A 19348-nucleotide genomic window follows, 5' to 3' on the forward strand; every position below is an offset into this window, starting at 1 on the left:
GTCAGTCGCTTTATATGTAAAATGGAGTTACCAAGAGTACCTTCCTCTTGTGCTGCTTTGAGGCTTGAGTAAGTTGTGTATGACAAGCACTTAGGGAAACCCTTGGCTCATAATAAGAGCCCAAAAAGTCATTGATCACATCATTACTGATGTTATTATTAATAACGTTTCTTTGCCTTTAGAATGGGATGACAGTAGTACCTTCCTTTGGGAGTTGCCATGGAGATTACATAATGCCTGTGAAGCATTTAGAATGGTGCCTGGCCCTTGGTAAGCACTCCGTGGTGTGTGGCTGCTACGATTTTTCTGTTATAAAGCCATTAAGGACCACATTTTGCTAGCGTTCAATAAGCAGAAGTTATCACTTCCCCTAATTCTGAGAAGGTGTGAAAGTCAGCCACAAAAAGGACTCCTTTTACATTACTTTCTGTCAGTCTGGGTGAAAAAAATCACAGAAATCAATCACCAGTGTAAAATATACCAAATCTGAAGGCCTTTCCCCGCCGCAGGCCCAGGGCAGGCGTGTCATGCAAACAGGTGAGCCAGGGAGCTGGAAATGCCTTTGTTCTTCTTGTTTTTTGCTTCGTTTTGTTTTGTTTTGTCTCTGTTGCTTTGAAAGAAGAAAGACAACAATTGAGTTAAAAGTTAAAGGGTCAAGTGGGCTATTGAATTCTCAGAATTTTCTGACGTGTTCCAAAGTCAGAGTAACTTCAGTGTATTTGATTTCAAAGTATTTCCAACTGTTCAGGACTCTAATTGGGGGAAAGTAGGAAGTGGTGGTAAACAATTCCTGGGGAAAGACATTTCCACATGGAATGAGAAATGGACTCAGTTCTAGAATCATCAGCTCACATTGTCAAGTATAGCTCATTCTATCGCACTTTCCTTTATTGTAATTTGCAGATATCATGTACTTTAGTTTGATATCTAAAGTTGAAGGTTTGTGGCAGTTGTATTGGGCAAGTCTAGCTGTGCTGTTTTTCCAAAAGCACGTGCTCACTGGATGTCTCTGTGCCACATTTTAGAAATTCCGCAATATTTCAAACTTTTTCATTATTATATCTGTTATGGTCATCTGTGATCAATGATCTTTCATATTACTATTTATTTATTTATTTTTTGAGACAGAGTCTTGCTCTGTCGCCAGGCTGGAGTGCAGTGGCATGATCTCAGCCCACTGCAACCTCCGCCTCCTGGGTTCAAGCGATTCCCCTACCTTAGCCTCCCCAGTAGCTGGGACTACAGGCACGTGCCACCATGCCCGGCTAATTTTTTGTATTTTAGTAGAGACGGGGTTTCACTGTGTTGGCCACAATGGTCTCGATCTCCTGACCTCATGATCCACCTACCTCGGCCTCCCAAAGTGCTGGATTACAGGCGTGAGCCACCACGCCTGGCCTCATATTACTATTGTAATTGTCTTGAGGTGCCACAAATTACACCCAGAAAAGATGCCAAACTTAATCAAGAAACTGTTTCAACAGCCAGTTTTTCCCTCACCTCTCTCCCTCTCTTAAGTACTATTTCCTGAGCTACAAAACTATGAAAATTAGGCTAATTAAGCCTACAATGGCCTCTGAGTGTAAAAGTGAAAGGAAGCATTCACGTCTCTTGCTTTAAATCAAAAGCTAGAGATGATTATGCCTAGAAATGATTAGTGTAGAAATGATTAAGCTTAGTGAGGAAGATATGTCAACAACCCAGTCAGGCTGAAAGCTGGGCCTCTTGCACCAAACAGTTAGCCACGTTGTGAATGCAAAGGAAAAAAAATTCTTGAAGGAAATTAAAAGTGCTACTCCAGTGAACACACAAATGATAAGAAAGTAAAACAGCCTTATTGCTGATATGGAGAAAGCTTGAGTGGTCTGGATAGAAGATCAATCCAGCCACAACATTCCCTTAAGCCAAAGCCTAATCCAGCCATAATTCTATGAAGGCTGAGAGAGGTGAGGAAGATACAGAAAAGAAGTTTGAAGCTAGCAGAGGTTGTTTTATGAGGTTTAAAGAAATAAGCTGTCTCTGTAATATCAAAGTGCACGGTGAAGCAGCAAACACTGATGTAGAAGCTGCTGCAAGTTATCCAAAAAATAAATGATGAAGGTGGATAAACAACAGATTTTCAATGGAGACTAAACAGCCTTCTACTGGAAGAGGATGCCTTCTAGGACTTTCATTGTTAGGGAGGTAAAGTTAATGCCTGGCTTCACAGGACAGGCTGATTCTCTTGTTAGGGATAATGAAGTTGGTGACTTAAGTTGAAGCCAATGCTCATTTCCCATTGTGAACATCCGAGGACCGTTAAGAATTATGCTGAATCTACTCTGTCTGTGCTCTATAAATGGAAGAACAAAGTCTGGATAACAGTAAAACTATTTACAGCATGGTTTATTGACTGTTTTAAGCCCACTGTTAAGACCTGCTGCTTAGAAAAAAAAAGAGATTCCTTTCAAAATATTACTGCTCACTGACAATGTACCTGGTCACCCAAGAGCTCTGATGGAAATGTACAAGAAGATTAATGTTGTTTTCATGCTTAACACAACACCCATTTTGCAGCCCATAGATCAAGAAGTAATTTCAACATTCAAGCCTTATTATTTCAGAAATACATTTCCTAAGGCTATAGCTGCCATAGAGGGTGATTCTGCTGATAAATCTGAGCAAAGCAAATTGATAACCTTCTGGAAAAGATTCACCATTCTAGATGCCATTAGGAACATTCATGATCCATGGAAGGAGGTCAAAATAGCACATTAGCAGGAATTTGGAAGACGTTGATTCCAACCCTCATGGATGACTTTGAGGGGTTCAAGACTTCAGTGGAGGAAGTAACTGAAGATGTTGTAGAAATAGCAAGACAGCTTGAATTAGAAGTGGAGTCTGAAGATGTGACTGAATTGCCGTAATCTCATGATAAATCTTTAATGGATGAGAAGTCACTTCTTATGAAGCAACAAAGAAAATTGTTTCTTGAGATGGAACTATTCCTGGTGAAGGTTCTGTGGACATTGTTGAAATGACAACAAAGGACTTAGAATATTCTATAAACTTGTTGATCGAGCAGTGACGAGGTTTGAGGGGATTACCTCCAAAGTTGAAAGAAGTTCTACTGCAGGTGAAATGCCTCCAAACAATGTCACATGCTACAGAGAACTGTTTCATGGAAAGAAGAGTCAACTGATGCAGCAGACTTCATTGTTGTCTTATTTTAAGGAATTGTGACCGCCACTCCAGCCTTTAGCAACCACCACCCTGATCAGCTGGCAGTTCTCAACACCAAGGCAAGACCCTCTACCAGCAAAAAGATTGCAACTTGTTGAAGGCTTAGATGATTAGAATTTTTGTTTTAGCAATAAGTATTTTAAAATTAAGGTATGTACATGTTTTTGACACAATACACCTTTAATAGAATACAATATAGTGTAAACAACATTTCTATGTCCTGGGAAGCCAAAAAATTCATGTGGTTTGCTTTATTGTGATATCTGCTTTATTGTCGCGGTCTGCAACCGAGCCCCCAATATCTCTGAGGTATACCTGTAAGGGGAAAATGTTACAAATGATAAGAAACATAATAGAACATGCTGAAAGGAATACTTAATGAATCCAGGGAAATCTACCTCTTTCATATACAAAATAGTTCAGCTAAATCTGACTTGGTAACTGGGTAATTAACATGCCTATATTTTAGCGTCATTCTCCCCTCATGGCTGATGTTTGCATAGAAATCTCCAGCCAAGTGCTTCATCCTTGCTGCTCTCACTTATACCTGCAAACACACAGGGAGCTGAAGTCACCTGGTGGGAAAATGAAGAGTGAATGCTCTGCAGACCACATCTCATTAGACAGCCAGGGGAGGCTGTCTTCCTCCATGTGCCTCCAAGAGCAGAAATAGTAGGAATAATATATCCACTTTACATCCTGATTCATCTCATTTTCAAATCAGAACCCCACCAGCCACCACCCTTGAAAACAAAAGTGAAGGAGAAACAAGGAGAGACAGATAGATTGAACTGCGGCATCCTCATTCAGATCCTAACAAGTGAACAATGCTACCATTTGCAATCAGATAAGGGATATTATCTCGGTAATAAAAGGCAATTGAGAATCTAAATGAAAAATCTAATGCTTTTCATGCTGATTTATTTTAGATTAGAAAAAGTTAAACCAGATGTAAACATGAAGAGATGAAGCATGAAGAGGGAATCATGGTAGAGCTATATATCTCAGTTTTGAGTTATTATAGGTGCAGGGTTGCATTAACCAGAAAATACACTGTTGATCCATAAACTGATCTGACATTAATTATTGTTGCAGAAGAGTTCAGAAGATTGAATAAAAACATGCAACACTGGCAAAGATCAATCTTGCATCTAGATTAGCGGTAGAGAATATATATCATACCATCCCCACTAGAGTCTGTGTCACCAACAAATCAACATTCCAACCTGGAACCATCCATCGCACGTGCTGTCTGCCCTCTAGTGGAACCTCCTACATCCCTTGGAGGAGACATTCAGATGCTGAAAAGAGATAGTCCTCTTTTCTTTGGACTCCAATAATGTGTATCTTTATCTTAAAGGGAAGATGCAGCCAAAAATCCACCTTTGGTCTTTGTCTCCTTGGGATCCAAGTAGACTTGGGATGTCTCGTCTGTTTTCTCTGCAAACCATGCGCATGTCCAGAGAGGCAAAGTTAGTGGGGGAGGGTACTGGCAGCAGGGTTCTGTGTAGACCCTGGGAAATGCTCAGCTGTTTTCTCCCCTCTCTTCTTTCCTGCTGTGTATAATGTTTCTGTCCCTGTTCTGCTTGCTTAATGCTTTACAAAGCTCAGGAGCCATCTCTACCTACCCCAACCACCCCTACATACACACACACATGCACACACACACGTGCACGCACATACATTGCATTCTAGTTGGAGAAGGGAAGGCCTAAGCACTTGGTGTAGGAGTTAAAAGTGCTGCTGAATCATGGCTCTGGCGTTTAGTAGCTCCGTGACCAAGAGCAAATTACGTAATCTCTCCATACCTCAGTGTCCCTGTCTATTAAATGCAGGAGAATGTCTGCCAAATGGAGGTTGAGATAATTAGGACTGGATGAGGGGGTATGGAAAACCCTTACCCAGAAGCTAGTGATGAGTATTCATCAAATGTCCACAGTACTGACTGACAATCCTCCATCCCAAACTTTTGGGATCAGATGTGATTCAACAATAATTTTTTTTTTGGATTTTATTTTTATTTTTTTATTTTTTATTTTTTTTTGAGACGGAGTCTCGCTCTGCCGCCCAGGCTGGAGTGCAGTGGCCGGATCTCAGCTCACTGCAAGCTCCGCCTCTCCGGTTCACGCCATTCTCCTGCCTCAGCCTCCTGAGTAGCTGGGACTACAGGCACCCGCCACCTCGCCCGGCTAGTTTTTTGTATTTTTTAGTAGAGACGGGGTTTCACCGTATTAGCCAGGATGGTCTCGATCTCCTGACCTCGTGATCCGCCCGTCTCGGCCTCCCAAAGTGCTGGGATTACAGGCTTGAGCCACCGCGCCCGGCCAAGGATTTTAAAAAGATAATATTGTGCAACAACTCCATCAGTATCTGAGGGAGAACTCTGTAATTAAGCTTAATTAATAACATGTATGAATATTCACTCTCAATGGAATAAATTCATATCATAAATAGCCTTAGGTTAGTTCAGGTAAGGTTTTGCTCTCAGAATAGTTTGCTACAAACCGAGGGAGAAAAACTCTCCGACTACAGAGCTTTATGCATGTTAGCATTGCAGATTAGGGTCTGTGGATCCATGCTGAGTACTCAGATATCTCGAAGGGAGAGTCAGGAAACAACAAAAACAGTAAAATATTCGCTCATTTGAGCCCAGCTATGATGGCAGGCTTTGGGAGAACAAGTGAGAGAATGTAGGAGTTGCTTTGTAAAGCATTTAGTCTTACATATACGGAAGGTTCTACTATTATGGCACCTACAATGTTTAGTCAGAGCTCACGGGAGCACTGCGTCTGGCTGCGGATGGAATTCATAGATCAATGTGATGTTGATGTTACTATTGTCTTAGCAGATACCAGGCTTGACCACAGAATTTCTGCAGGGCGGGTCTGGTTGTACCTGTGAAGTGGCCGGTGGTGTAGGGGAGTGGTGGAAGGAAGGCTGGACCAGGGTCAGGAGGGCTGGTGTAGGTGACAGAGCCACCATTTTCTTGTTCTTGGACACTTAGGTTTCTTATTCTTTCTGGGCCTGAGTTTTGTTATATATTTTTAAAAATCTATGTGTCCTAGCCACCACCTTTCAGGGACTTCGGAGAGTCAAAATGAAGTCATGTGAATATCAGAGCTTTGCAACCTGGGGCATTCCACTCTATCAAGGAATGTCATGATTTTCTTACGGTCCTTGATCCTAATCTTAGTTTTCTATTCCCTAGGACTGATTCTAATAGCATGGGTTCCAATTTGGGGTTCTTTATTCAATTACTAGGGGGGTGTGACTTTGGGCAAGTTACTTACCTTCTTTGTGCCTCACTTTCTGTAAAATGGAAATAATAGTGATCACGCCTCTGTCACAGAGTTGTTAGACCGATCCTGTGAGGATTAATTGCCCTCATACAATGATAGCTCCTCACGTGATCCCAGGCTTAAATCAGGCCCATGAGTCACTGGGAACAGAGGTGAAAAATGGTTGTTAAATCTTTTTCCCATTGTGTGGCTTTGGTAAACTGTTTCCATTCACTAAATAACACCCTAATGGCTTCAGAGACTTAAGGGAGACACAGTCTTGAAAGGACTGAGTTAGGAGTCACTTAATGATCACTCATGAAATAGTGAAGGCTGATCAGGCTCTCCCTCAGAGTAGTAAACAGTAAAAATTGGAGTCAACCTTTGGTTTATTGGGGAAAATATTTCCATGTGTAGAAAGAGTGCCACATAAATCCCAGGCATTGCAGGCCAGAGGTCGGTGTCTCCTGTTAACTAGTAACCTTGATCAGGAACTCCGCCCTTTCCCTCCTTTTTCCCTCCCCTCCCCTGTTTTCCTCCTCCCCTATGCCCCTACTCCCTCCCAAGCTCCCTCTCTACCTTTTCCCTTACTACTTCCTTCCTTCCATCTTTTCTGCTCTTCTTTCTTCTGCAAACATCCACTGTGTTTCTCATTAACACCCACCATGATATACAGGTAGGTCCTGCTCCCAGCAACCTCTAGGTCTCAGGGTGAGGCAGACCTGGTTGGGTGAGGAGGAATCCATTAGCAAGCGAGGCCAACAACTTTCTTCTCACTGGGGTTATGGTTGAGGGAAGATGAAGATGTCAGCTGTAGATTGACATGCATCAGTGTGTATTTACAAACTGAGGCAAGTGCTCTGAAGGAAAAGGAATGCTTCTGCAGGAGCTTGTAAATCAGAAACCTGACTTTGGTTTGAAGGTAATGTCAGAAGAGACAATCCTGTGGGCAGCTCATGTGAGCCGAGCTTCAGAAGGACCAGGGAGACGTGTTATGCAAATAGGACAATGCGTGCTAGGGCCCTGTGGTGGGTGAGTGTTTAACCAATCAAGGGGGTGAGGGGAGCTCATAGAGTGTGTGGCAGGACAGAGGTGCCCAGTGAGTGATGTCACAGAGATGAGCAGGGGCACCATCAGGGCCCTCGTCATACTTTACCCTAATGGCAATGGAAAGTGTTGCTCTTCTGCGTGAAAGGATTACAGTGAGAAACCAGCAGAAAGTAGAGACCACGGCAGGTCTTTCCAGGATGTTGTGATGGGGCTAAGACCCGGGGTCCAGCTGATGAAAGAAGTTCCTGAATCACCCCATTGTTGAAAATTCTTGAACCAATAGTGCCCACAGACTGTGGAACATGGTTCTAGGCTTTGGAGAAGTCAGGCATTTGCAGAAGGCTGTGGGTCTTAGTCAATTTGCCATCCATTGTGAATTGCTGAGTCAAGAGAGAGAGACAGAGAGAGAGAGAGAGAAACAGAGAGAGAGAGAGAGAGAGAGAGCATCTGTGATCCAAACTGAAGCACTTCAGTGTTTGTTACTTAATGGCAAGGCTGGGGCTCTTGACTAACAATTGCATGGTGCATCAGGAGATTTTCAAGTGAAAATTAATTCTGTGTTGTCACATTCCAGGTTAATTAACTTGCTAGACTTGATAGAGTTACATTAAAAATATGCATAACAATCGTTCTTAAAAGAACCACACAAGACCACAACCCAGGAGAGAAGAAGCTTAAAATTTCCACTATGCCAGTTTTTCTCTGCATCCCTCCACCTCCAAGACAGCCTCCAGATCTACCTGATTGGTGTGAAGCAGTGGAGAGATAACTTGCTGCTTCTGACAGACTTAAGATTTAGATTATTTTCCAGCCCCATATACAATGTTGCAGCACTTTTATTTCCTTCCCTGAAAATTTTTATGCATTATCCAGTATTTCCCATGATGCATCTATGCTAAGTCTGAGAAAAGGATATATAGAAGTATAATGGCTATATAAGTATTGCCAGATATAGTCAAATAGCCAAATAATGATACTTAGTGTCTTAGTCTTCTTTGTGCTGCTATAACAGACCATCTGAGATTGTGTAATTTATAAAGAGCAGAAATTTGCTTCTCACAATTCTGGAGGCTGGGCAGTCCAAGATCAAGGTACTTGCATCTGATAAGAGCCTTCTTGCTTCTTCCTCCCTCTTTCCCTTCCTGTGCATTTTGAAATCCTCAAACACCTTCCTTTTATTCACTGGTAGAGGTAACCCAGGAGAAAATGGAAGTACATCCTCATTACAATCTGTAGTTGTTTCTTGGGAGAACGAAGAAATTCTGGGATGTTCCTGATTTAAAAAAAAAAAACAAACACCATGGCAGAGGAGCAGAAGAGAGCAAGCCCACTCCTATAAGTCATTTTAAAAACAGCAGCATTGATTCATTCATGAGGCAGAGCCCTCATGACTTAAACACCTCCCACTACCCCACCCTCAACACTGTTGCATTGGGGATGAAGTTGCCAACACGTGAATTTTGGGGGACACATTTAGACCACAGCACTTAGTAACAACAACAACATTTGGAACACATGGGCTAAAAGCTAGCATGTTGGGTCTAACTGGCCCGATCTGATTTCCTGGCTCCATCACATCCGGCTGGGTGACCTTGGCCTGTTACTAAACTGAAGCCTTAGCTTTCTGAGCTTTCACAGTGGAGCTAAAAGAAGCATACCTTTCTGAGAGTTGGGAGAATTCAATGAGAGGATGTATGTAAAGCACTGAGCATACATAACCAGTATATGTGAAGTCTCAATAATTTTCAGCACTTGTTACAATTAATAATCACATGACTGACAGGTGGTGGCTGAGTTGGGCCATGAGGAGGGGCAGAGATGGTAGCAAATAACTCTGTGGATCTCAGCTCAGGCTAGGTCCCTGTCCCACCTCATTCTTTCTCTTTCACTATGGGGTCGGGGGGAAGCCAGACTTCTCCTTGGGATGGAAGAATTGCTTGACTACAGATTCCCCACTGCAACCCCAGAACTGGTTGCCCAGATGCAGGGGGTAAGAAGGGGCCAATAATGGGAACTGAACACCAAAAAGTTTAACTCAGCTTCTGGACTGGGACATGAACTGAGGCTCACGCTGAGAGCCCAGCTTGTGCTCTAGGAATATGTTGCCCCTTCAAGTCATGCCAAGATGATGACAGGACCATCAGGACAGTTGCTCTCCAGCTTTGGGGCAAGAACACAGGATATTCCAAAGGATGATGGGGATAGGGCAAACCCAGTATGGAATGAGATAATCTGGAGTATCATTAAAGTTAGAAATCAGAGCCAAAAATCTCACCCACAGCAAACTGCTTTGAGAATAAAATTACAAAAGAAATCTTTACCTTTTGGCAGAAAAAATCAGCAAACAGTCATACCTGCAGACGACAGAATAGTTTCCTATACATTCTGCTTATTTTCACTGGGTCCTAAAGGCCTGAAATTGGATGGCTCATAGCTAATCAATTTACCAATATTTATTCAATGTCCAGCTTCAGCCCAGCACCCATTCAGCACTGTGATGGGCTAGAAGAGAAATATTAGATGTGGTTCCTTGATCTGCTAACAAAATCCACGGCAAAATCAATGTTGGCTGAATTTTTCTAGTTTCCCTTCCTCCCTCCCTCCCTTCCTGTGCATTTTGAAATCCTCAGAAACCTACCTTTTATTCACTGATAGAGGTAACCCAGGAGAAAATGGAAGTACGTCCTCATTACAATCTATAGCTGTTTCTTGGGAGAACTGAGAAATTCCAGGATGTTCCTGATTTTAAAAAAATGTACATTATTAAAAATTATATATCTGGCAAATCAAAATATGAAATTGGGAAATGTTTCTGTTTATTTTCTAGATCCACAGTCGACTCTTCTCATCCCCCAAAGATCATTCTGCCTGGGAAAGAAATGAAAGTCTTTCGAATGCAGGTAAAGGACTGGGGTCTGCCCAGGCAGGGTTCCCTTTCAAGCCTTTATTTTCTCTCTCTCTCTCTCTTTTGTTTTTATTAATAATGGAATGTACTTTTAAGCCTAATTTTCCCCCAAATGTGAGACGATAGCTCAGTGGCTCTGACAAGATTTGAAGCTGGTTTGAACGTCTAAACAGCCAGGCCTTGAGGCTAAAGGATGCCACAGGTGCAGCGGTGGCTTCAGGGGCGCCTGTGGAACCTGAGCTCCCTGCAGAGCGCAGAGCATGTGGGTCAGGCCAGCATGCAGCAGGGCTCCCTCAGGGATGAGTAATGGGACAAATACAGATATTCTCAGACCAAAGTGGATGCAATTTAAATATAGGCAGGACATGTGCATTCATAAATCATTTTTATAAAGCTTCCATTCTCAGCCACTAAACTGTAAAAACACTAGGTGAGATGGTTACAGTTCATCACTTTTATTAAGTTTGTTAACATAAATGATGTGAAAACCAGCTCCCCTGCCCCACCCTTTGTGAGCGAAATCCTACGGATTTAGTCCAGTGTTCTGATGGAACTGTAAAAAGACTACTGGGTTAATAGACTATTTCCATTCAGAGACTAGCAAAATTCAATTCTAAAAGAATGCTTTAAAGTCACAATTTTATTTTTTAATCCTCCTTTTAATTTTAATTTATAAATGTGGCAGATGAGCCGCTATAGATGAAAAGTGCATGTGATTATGTGTGTGTTTGTATGTATGTGGATGTGGGTATATATGCATGTATGTATACACGTATACGCACATAGATACATTTATGTTTTCTCCTCACCACCTGCCTATAGCAAAGATACCAGGAACCTGAATTCCTTTCCATAACTGACACAGTCAACCCAAGACAAAAACACTACTTGAAACAAGCTTTCATATTTCATCCTTTCTGGAAGTCCCGAAGCAGCATGGTTTACAGCTTGTTCTTTTTTTTTTTTTTTGAAACAGGGTCTCATTCTGTCACCCAGGCTGGAGTGCAGTGATGCTATCATGACTCACTGTAGCTTTGAACTCCTGGGCTCAAGCGATCCTCCCACTTCAGCCTCCCGAGTAGCTGGGACTATGGGCACACACCACCATGCCCAGCTATTTTTTTTTTTTTGGTAGAGAGGGGATCTTGCCACGTTGCCTCACCTGGTCTCAAACTCCTGGGTTCAAGTGATCTGCTCACCTCAGCCTCCCAAAGTGCTGGGATTGCTGGCATGAGCCACCACACCCAACCTCCAGCTTTTTAGTAGTGACAGATACTTAGTTTGAACTCTTTGAAAACTTAGCCCAGAAATTGCCTGTAGTGAGGACATGAATCCATCTACAGACACTTACTGTGGTCTGAACAGCAAAGGCAGGCTCCCAAAACATGTCTGGCTACTTGCGTCCCACAGGGAGTTTGGGGACACTGAGAAGAGTGCCATGGTTTCCTCAGAGCACTCAGAGAGGTGACTGTGACGTCAATGAGACCTGGTGACTTCAATGTGGATGCTTGGTCCTCTTTATCTTAGGACCGCGCACTTCCACAGTGGATGCCTACTGGAGAGAGGCTGAGCACTTTAATGGCTTAGGAACCAATTCCATGCTGGCCCGAGGCTAGAGGTTAACGGTGCAGGCGGCAGGGAAATTGCTTAAGCAACCCTGGGTTGGGAGGGAGACAGAACTCTTGGCTTTGTATCCTTTTTTTAGTCTGCCAATGTTGTCAAAGTGCGGATTACGGAAGGACACTTACAGGCAGTCCTAAACCTTGAGTATATTCTAGTAGAAGGCAAGGAGTCAGACCTAAATGGGTTTCGTGCTTCCCAGCAGGGCTGATTCGCCAAGGCACCCTCTCGTGTCGTCCTGCAAGGTTGTTTCCATCTGTTTAAGAGAAATTGCACTGGGCACTTGTTTAAAACGGTAAGACAGATTTTACTGGAGTTCTGCAGTGGAGGAGAGCACCTTCAGCGCAGGACTAAGCTCACCTCTGAATACAGCAAGGGCAGCTGGAGGTTTGCGGCCAAAAGGCAGACTGAGGAACTCAGCTGATGGAAAATTACAAAGAGGAACTTAGTATCCAAGGTGGGGGAAGACGGACATGATTAGCCATCACGGGTGGGGGGCATTCTGCCTAAACTGGCTTTACAGGAACTCGCTAATCCTGGGCTCAGAGCGATTCTCACTAACCCTAAAACTGGGCTTAGCAGGCCAAGGGTGAGGCCTAGTCAAGAAGAGGGCCCAGAGGAGCCTGGCTGAGATTTGGTCAAGGAGAGAGTCCAGTTGCACCTCTGCTACAAAAGGAGGGCTAAGCAGCCACCCGTGCCCTCTGGGCTCTCCATGGTCGGCCGTTCTCCCTCAGGAAAGCATAGGGAGTTTAGCTCAGGACTAAAGTCCTTGTTTCCATGCTCATCAGAAGGGCCTGGGACAAGGATGAAGTCTTTCTTAGCCCTCTCAGTGGCTTTGGGAAACCCAGAGAACAGAGTTTTAAGTCAAACTCTGGGTTTGGAAACCAGAAACCCACTATTGTAGACAAAGGGAAACTGTTGTAAGGAAACCAGTGAACTTCATGGGAGGATGAGACACTGGGTTGCAGAAAGACAGGAACCAAGGTTGCTGCTCGGGCCTTGGCAGCAAGAGCGTGCGAGCCCTTACCTGGAACTGCTGGGTCAGGCGCACCCTGACCCGATCATCAGTCAGGAGGCAAGGTCAGATATTAGATGCACAACTTCCAGAGACCCAATCCTGGGGGTGATGGGCTAGTGGGGCAATGTTCTAGAAGGAATCCATGGGCCAGGCATATGTCTCAGAAGGCATAAGTAGGTCCGTAGAATCTTCAGCTAGGGAGGGGCCACAGAGGTCCTTCTGTCCAGCTTCTTTGAGATGTCTGATGTTTTAAACCCCTCTTCATCATCCCCATGCAAGAATGTGGAAGCCCCTGAGGAGTGGCCTGGACACATAGTAAACTCCAGGGACAGGGGAGTCACTCTGTTTTAAGGTAGCCCGTGGCATGCTCACACAGCAGGGATTGTTAGAAAGCTTTTCAATGGCATCAAGCCAAAATAAATCAGCCTCCTTACCTATTTTTAATCTGTATTTATTAGGTAGGCAAAGAGGAACAACAAAATATTTTGAAGTTGCTAGAATACACTATCTGATCCAAGTACTAGGAAGACAACTCTGTTGTGATATTCCGGGTGGCGGGTAATGTGGGTTTGGCTGGGGCAGTGGCTATGGTCGCTAGAACTTTTGGAGCCCCAGAAATTAGTCAAATTATTTGCATGCTGTTGGGATAAGGGGAAAGTAAAAGATGTTCCTGGACAGACAGTGCTGTCATTCATAAGGTAGGGAACTCAGGATCCAGGAGGTTTATGGGGTTAGTGGGGTGCTGGTGGGAGGATCCTGAGTTTGTGGTGTTTGGAAACTCTATGTGTGAAAGGTCAGTATGGCCTGATCTGCTCCAGATGCCCAGGAAGCAGCTGGCAGTGTAGATCAGGAGACAGGTCAGGGTTGCAGGTCAGCATTGTAGATCTTGATATCATCATGATGTACACGAGGGTGGTATGACAAACCATGAGAATGGCTGAGATTCCAGTGGGAGAGAAGATATGAGTTGGGAAGAGGATGGGACTGCAAAACCAGGGGGAACCACATGTGTGGGGTGGGAAGAGGAGCACTGTCCTGAAAACCACAGAGCAGAGGTCAGGGTTTTGTCTTTTAAATTGAGGTATGTAGCGCCCACGTTGACCTTGCCATCAATTAGCATTTTGTCTTTGGAACAGTCCTTCCACTTCCTCATTTCTTGGTTTGCTCTTAGACAAGGGTGCTTTTGGATGCTGTGATCTTTATGAAGCTGCTCTAAACTTCAGTGATGCGGGTGGTAGCCTCCAGCAGCAGCTCCATCAGTGGGCTATTTGTTCCAAACAGGCTGTATAGAGCCTAAGCAGGAAATCAGAACTGAATGTCGTCTCTGAATTTTCATTTTTGCATCCTTCATTTTCACAATGAAGCTATTCACTTCCTCAGTCACTGGAAATTCCAAGACTGGGAAGGGTGGGGAGTTGATTTCTTATAGTTAAACTGTCCTCCTGGCAGGGCCTTTAAAATCTGTTGGCCTGTGTAAAAGATTAGTTTACTATGATTAATAGGATCTGAACACGAAAGGAGAAAACAAACGTAGGAAGGGTGACTGTTCTGTCCAAACTCACATCTGTTTTTAAAATCAGAGAGAGGTAGAAAGTCCCCTTCAAATCCCCATTCTGCGTGTCACAAAAATATTTTGTAACATTTCCCCGTCACCGTGCTACCTGTCTGCCGATGAGACTACTTGGTCTATGGATTGACAATGATTGGAAGTCAGGTGTCTGGTTCAGCCATTTCTGGGGAAATCATTTAGGGGAAATGTAAATAGAGGAGGAAATGATGAAGGTCACTTGGAACTTTTAATTACCAATTCACTTGGTTTAGGGAAAAAGGCAGGGCCAGAGGGCATGGAATTTTCTTCCTCCTGATCAATTTAACCTGACCTTTACAACTGGCAGTTTTTAAACTTTGATTGATGAGTCAGATACAATAATTATATTTCACTTAAAACTTGAGGATGATTGTTCTTTTATTCCAGATTTTACAAAAGCAGTGATTTGATTCCTTCATAACAATAGTTTCTATTTCATTAGTACTGAATTAAACCATTAGTTGTCCCCCCAATAAACCCCATACCCTTCATCATGATTCAAGGAAGGGTTGTTCTAGGATCCCCAGAACCTAGTGTGAGTTACATGCATTTTCTTTTCCAGAAGAAGCCACTTGTAAATGCAGTTTCTCTGGGAACGAGGTATAGGAGGGATGCCACATTCATCTGTTTGCTTTCCCTGAAACACCTGGTTTTTAGGAAGGCTCTAATTGTTGGCTTTTCAGTGTGTGGATTATCTTTTGATACAGAAACTGTTTGATTGTACCTCACTCCATCTGCCTCCTTCTCAGAGGTTCTTCCCTGCCCATGGGAGAATCCATGCATTCAACAATTTATAAGAGTGTCTCCAATCAATGCAACTTCTCTGGTCAAAAATCACATCAGTCCGCAGAGGACAAAATACAAGCTCCCTGGCGTAGCATTCAGTGCCTTTCCCCTTCAGAGTCTGATTTATCCTTCTGAGTTTTTCTCCAGGTCCATGGCCTTGCAAGCACCCTGCACCCAGCTCTTGCCTGTCTCTCTCCTTGTCCAGAGACTCTTCTGTCTGAAAACCCTTCTATATGTTTCTGTTGATAAAATCCTTTCTTTTGACTGAAACTTGATTCAACCTGCCCCACCCCACCCCCGGTCTCTCAAGGGCCTTTTGTCGATTGCACAACCACAACCACAATCCTTTCACGTGACCTTGCTGACTCATCCTTTTTCCTTCCAGGACCGCGGGCTCTGAGTGTAGGGACCTTGTTTTACTCATCTCTGTGTTTCCAAGCTCAGGGATCAGCAGGGAGAAGTGGTTCAATAGATTGAATGGCATAATTTGCCTGAAGAAGCTATTGGAGCCATTTCTCCTTCAGAGGCTCTCACTTTACCCTCCCAGGCAAGCCAGAGCAGGGTGGGAATCAGTGTGTGAGTGACCGAGAACCCTACAGGGAAAACATCTGCCTTTCTGCTCTTCAAGATTTTTTCAAGTGCTTTGAGCAACAGGCTCCTGACCTGCTCCTCAGCTTCCCTTGTCAAGAGGGACAGAGGAGGCTCCCCTAGAAGTGGCTTGGATGGGGTCTGCTTGGTGTTTTCTCCAGCTAGCATCCGCCCTGCTGTGCACAGCAGTGGTGGAAAAAGGCAGCGCTGCTTTTCTGATCACTGGAGAGTAAAATGCATTTACTCCTGCTTCCTGTGGAGGACATAAGGAGATGCATTTGAGTCTGTTGTGCCTGCTTGGGTAGGATGTTATTAGAGAGAAAGCAGACCAACTGGCCCTTGCCCCTGGGGCTGCGTGATACCTGTGTGCCCTCTTATGAAGAGCCGTTGTGCTCCTGTGCCATCCTCGACTCTGTTTCGTGGCTCCCTGGGCCTTGACCCCCAATTTTGCTGCAATCACCCATAAATAGTGCAATAAACAACTCTTTCCCCCCGTATGTGTTTCTGCCTCTAATTTTGCCTTTGCCTGTCACCTGGTAGCATAATCTAATTTAAAAAATAATTGGTAAAATGCTGTACTATGCAAAGAGCTCAGCTGCAGATTTTGCAGTCTATATAGATTTGTGTCAGACAGAAACGCATCAGCCAGATTTTACAGCTTCCTTTCAAAGGCATGAATGGTCAGTTCCTGCCTCTTGTGTACCAAGGCAGTTGGCAAGAAGACTTCATCCAGGTGTGAGGAAATCAGACATTGGGGTGGACATGTGAGGCACAGTCCAGGAGGCCCCATGTCTCATTCTCAGAAGAGTGGAATGAGGAAACCTACCCACGATTTCATTGAATTCCCCTGTGAAGTGTTTGAGCCCTTCCACCTCGCCATGCACGTCAGGGTGGGCACCTTTGGGCGTCGGTATCCTGATCCGAATAAAGACCTGAATCAGGTCTGAGAGACAGGCATCTGGCACTGGTTTTTCTTTTTGCTTGGAAGGAGCACCTCCTGGGGAAATATCGTTCAGAGACCTGAGTATGATGGCTGAGCAGCAACCCCGCACCATGCGCCACGGAGACGAGATTTTCCTGCAACCACAGAGCAGAATAAATGGCTTTGAGTTGGCAGCAGTTCCCAACTGGAGGGGTGCATCTGAATCACTGATCAAGCCTAGAGCAGAAATAGGTCTCCAGGCTTCACCCAGGCCTGTAGCATCAGAGCCTCCAGGTGTGGAGCCCAAGAAGTTATCATGAGCATCCCTGTGAAAACCACCACTCAGGGTCTTTTGGCATTTGCTGGGTTTTTAAGAAATAAAGGTGTAATATTTGCCCATCCAAGTGATTGTCATTCCCGCATGTCTAAGAGTTATTCAGCGTAAAGTTATCCCATAAAAGGCTGTTTTAATGGCCTCCTCTTCACCCTGGTGATGAGGGAGGGATTGCTGCTCTAGCGTGATGGAAATGCCCACACATGATGCCCAGCACTGGGCAGTTGAGGTCAACAGCTGTTTATTGGTCCCATATGCTTATAGCTCCAGGGAGGAGGGCTCCGTGTGTCCTGCAGGGCTACATGAGGACTGCATTGAGGAACCGTGTGAACACATTGGGTCTGTAGGAGGCAGGTTTTGTAGTAAAAAGAGGGCGAGGTGACCTTGGGTTCCTATGATCCCGTGATAAGGAGGGCTGTTTGGCTGCGGGAGCTTATCTGAGGGTGCAGCATGGGAGAGGAATTATGACAGGCCATCCGAGACCCTCATCATTTTCCCCAGATGTCAGGGCACACGTCATACTGGACCTCAATGTTAGGCCGTTCACCAGGAGGGCCTGGCAGGGGGAGAGAGAAGATGTAGAGGAGTGGGCAGAATGAGACCAGCTGGGACCCGGGGATCAGCACACCTGCTGGGGCAGGAAGACAGGAAATTGAGACTTGGCTCCTAGGGGCTTGGTGAGAGGCACGTGTGGACACCAGCCAGGCAAGAGGCAGTGTCAGGGCTGCAGCAAGAGGACACAGAGTCCTCAGAGGAGGCACAGGTGGGTGACTGGGAATGTAGGGTGGGGTGCAGTGGAAAGAGGTGGTGTCCAGGTCCCACACACATCCCTGGCTCATGACCAGCCCCATCCAGAGCTCCTGAGGTCCCAGGATCAGGCAGAGGAATCAGATTCAAGTCATGAACTCACTTCCCAGAGCAATGCAGAAATCTGAGCTCTAGACTGGGTCCAGGGAGGCCGGGGGGCCCAGCAAACCCCGACCTAGAGCCCGCCGTCGCTCTGAACTCAGGAATGCTGCTCCATGTCAGCAACGGCACCGTCACTGTTAGCCACGCGGGAAACCTGGAGTCTTTCTGCCTTCCCTCACTCCAGTGTCCAGCCATGACCAAGGCCCTCTGATTTGCCGCCTCATCATCTTTGGGGCAAGCCTCTTCTCTCCACCGCTGCCATGCTGGCCTGGACTCCTGCAATAGCCCAACTGTACCTTCCTCATTCTCATCTCCACCTACAGCCAGATCGACTTGCTCAGGCCACACCACCCCTGCTTAAGACCCTTCCATGCCTTCCAGTTGTTCTTGGAATAAGGAGCATTTTTATTGTGGTGCAAAAGGCCCCGAGGCCCTGGGCCCTGCACCCGACACTCCGTGTCCTTCCCTGTCTGTCTCACCCTCTGCAGCCGCCACGTGCCTCCTGCTTCAGGATCCCTGCCTGCGCCGGTGGGTTCCTTCCTGCTAAGTGGCCATGACCCTCACTGACCTGACCTGTAGCCCCTTACCTGAATGTCCTCTGGAAGCCAGCCCAATGTCATGACCAGTCGGGGGTGTCCACCGTTCTCTCCCCTGCTGTGCCTGTTGCAGTCATGCTTTCAGGTTGATTTGGATTTGATGAATACTTGCTCCTCCGTCCTAACTACAAGCTGCACAAGAGCAGGGGCCTGTCTGATTTTGCTTGCCAGTCTCAGCGCCGTGCCTGAGCACTCAATAACCCCCTGGTGGGGGAATGCGCTGGCTGATGGGAGGTAGGAGCTAAGTCTAGGATGAAGTCTGGGTGGGGCATGGAGACGGGGAATCAGGCCCATCTCCAAGGCAGACATCAATAGGACTTTGAGACGACACAGAATACGTGTCCCCTCGTGTCTGCTTTCTACTCACCACTCTGAATCGATCTGCCCTCCTCCTGGCATCAGCCTCCTCATCTTCCTCTGACTCCATCAGCCTCTCTCCTCCTGGTGTTGCCTGGCCCTACAGCAAGAACCCTAACTTCTGCAGAAGTCCGAGTTGGGCTTATGCATTATTTTTGGTGTAATTTTAGGCTCC

General features: G+C 45.3%; 1 protein-coding gene across 3 annotated transcripts in view; it reads left to right on the plus strand.

Moving 5' to 3' along the window:
• C9H10orf90 (chromosome 9 C10orf90 homolog) overlaps positions 1-19348 on the plus strand; it is a 248427-nt gene that overhangs the window by 14250 nt on the left and 214829 nt on the right. For all 3 annotated transcript variants that reach the window (XM_023224356.1, XM_023224352.2, XM_023224355.2), the window contains exon 2: positions 10378-10450. In XM_023224356.1, coding sequence (XP_023080124.1) covers positions 10378-10450 — 73 coding nt within the window. The remainder of the gene's footprint in view (positions 1-10377; positions 10451-19348) is intronic.

The sequence above is a fragment of the Piliocolobus tephrosceles genome, chromosome 9, assembly GCF_002776525.5.
Source record: "Piliocolobus tephrosceles isolate RC106 chromosome 9, ASM277652v3, whole genome shotgun sequence".
In the NCBI taxonomy this organism is placed as follows: domain Eukaryota; kingdom Metazoa; phylum Chordata; class Mammalia; order Primates; family Cercopithecidae; genus Piliocolobus; species Piliocolobus tephrosceles.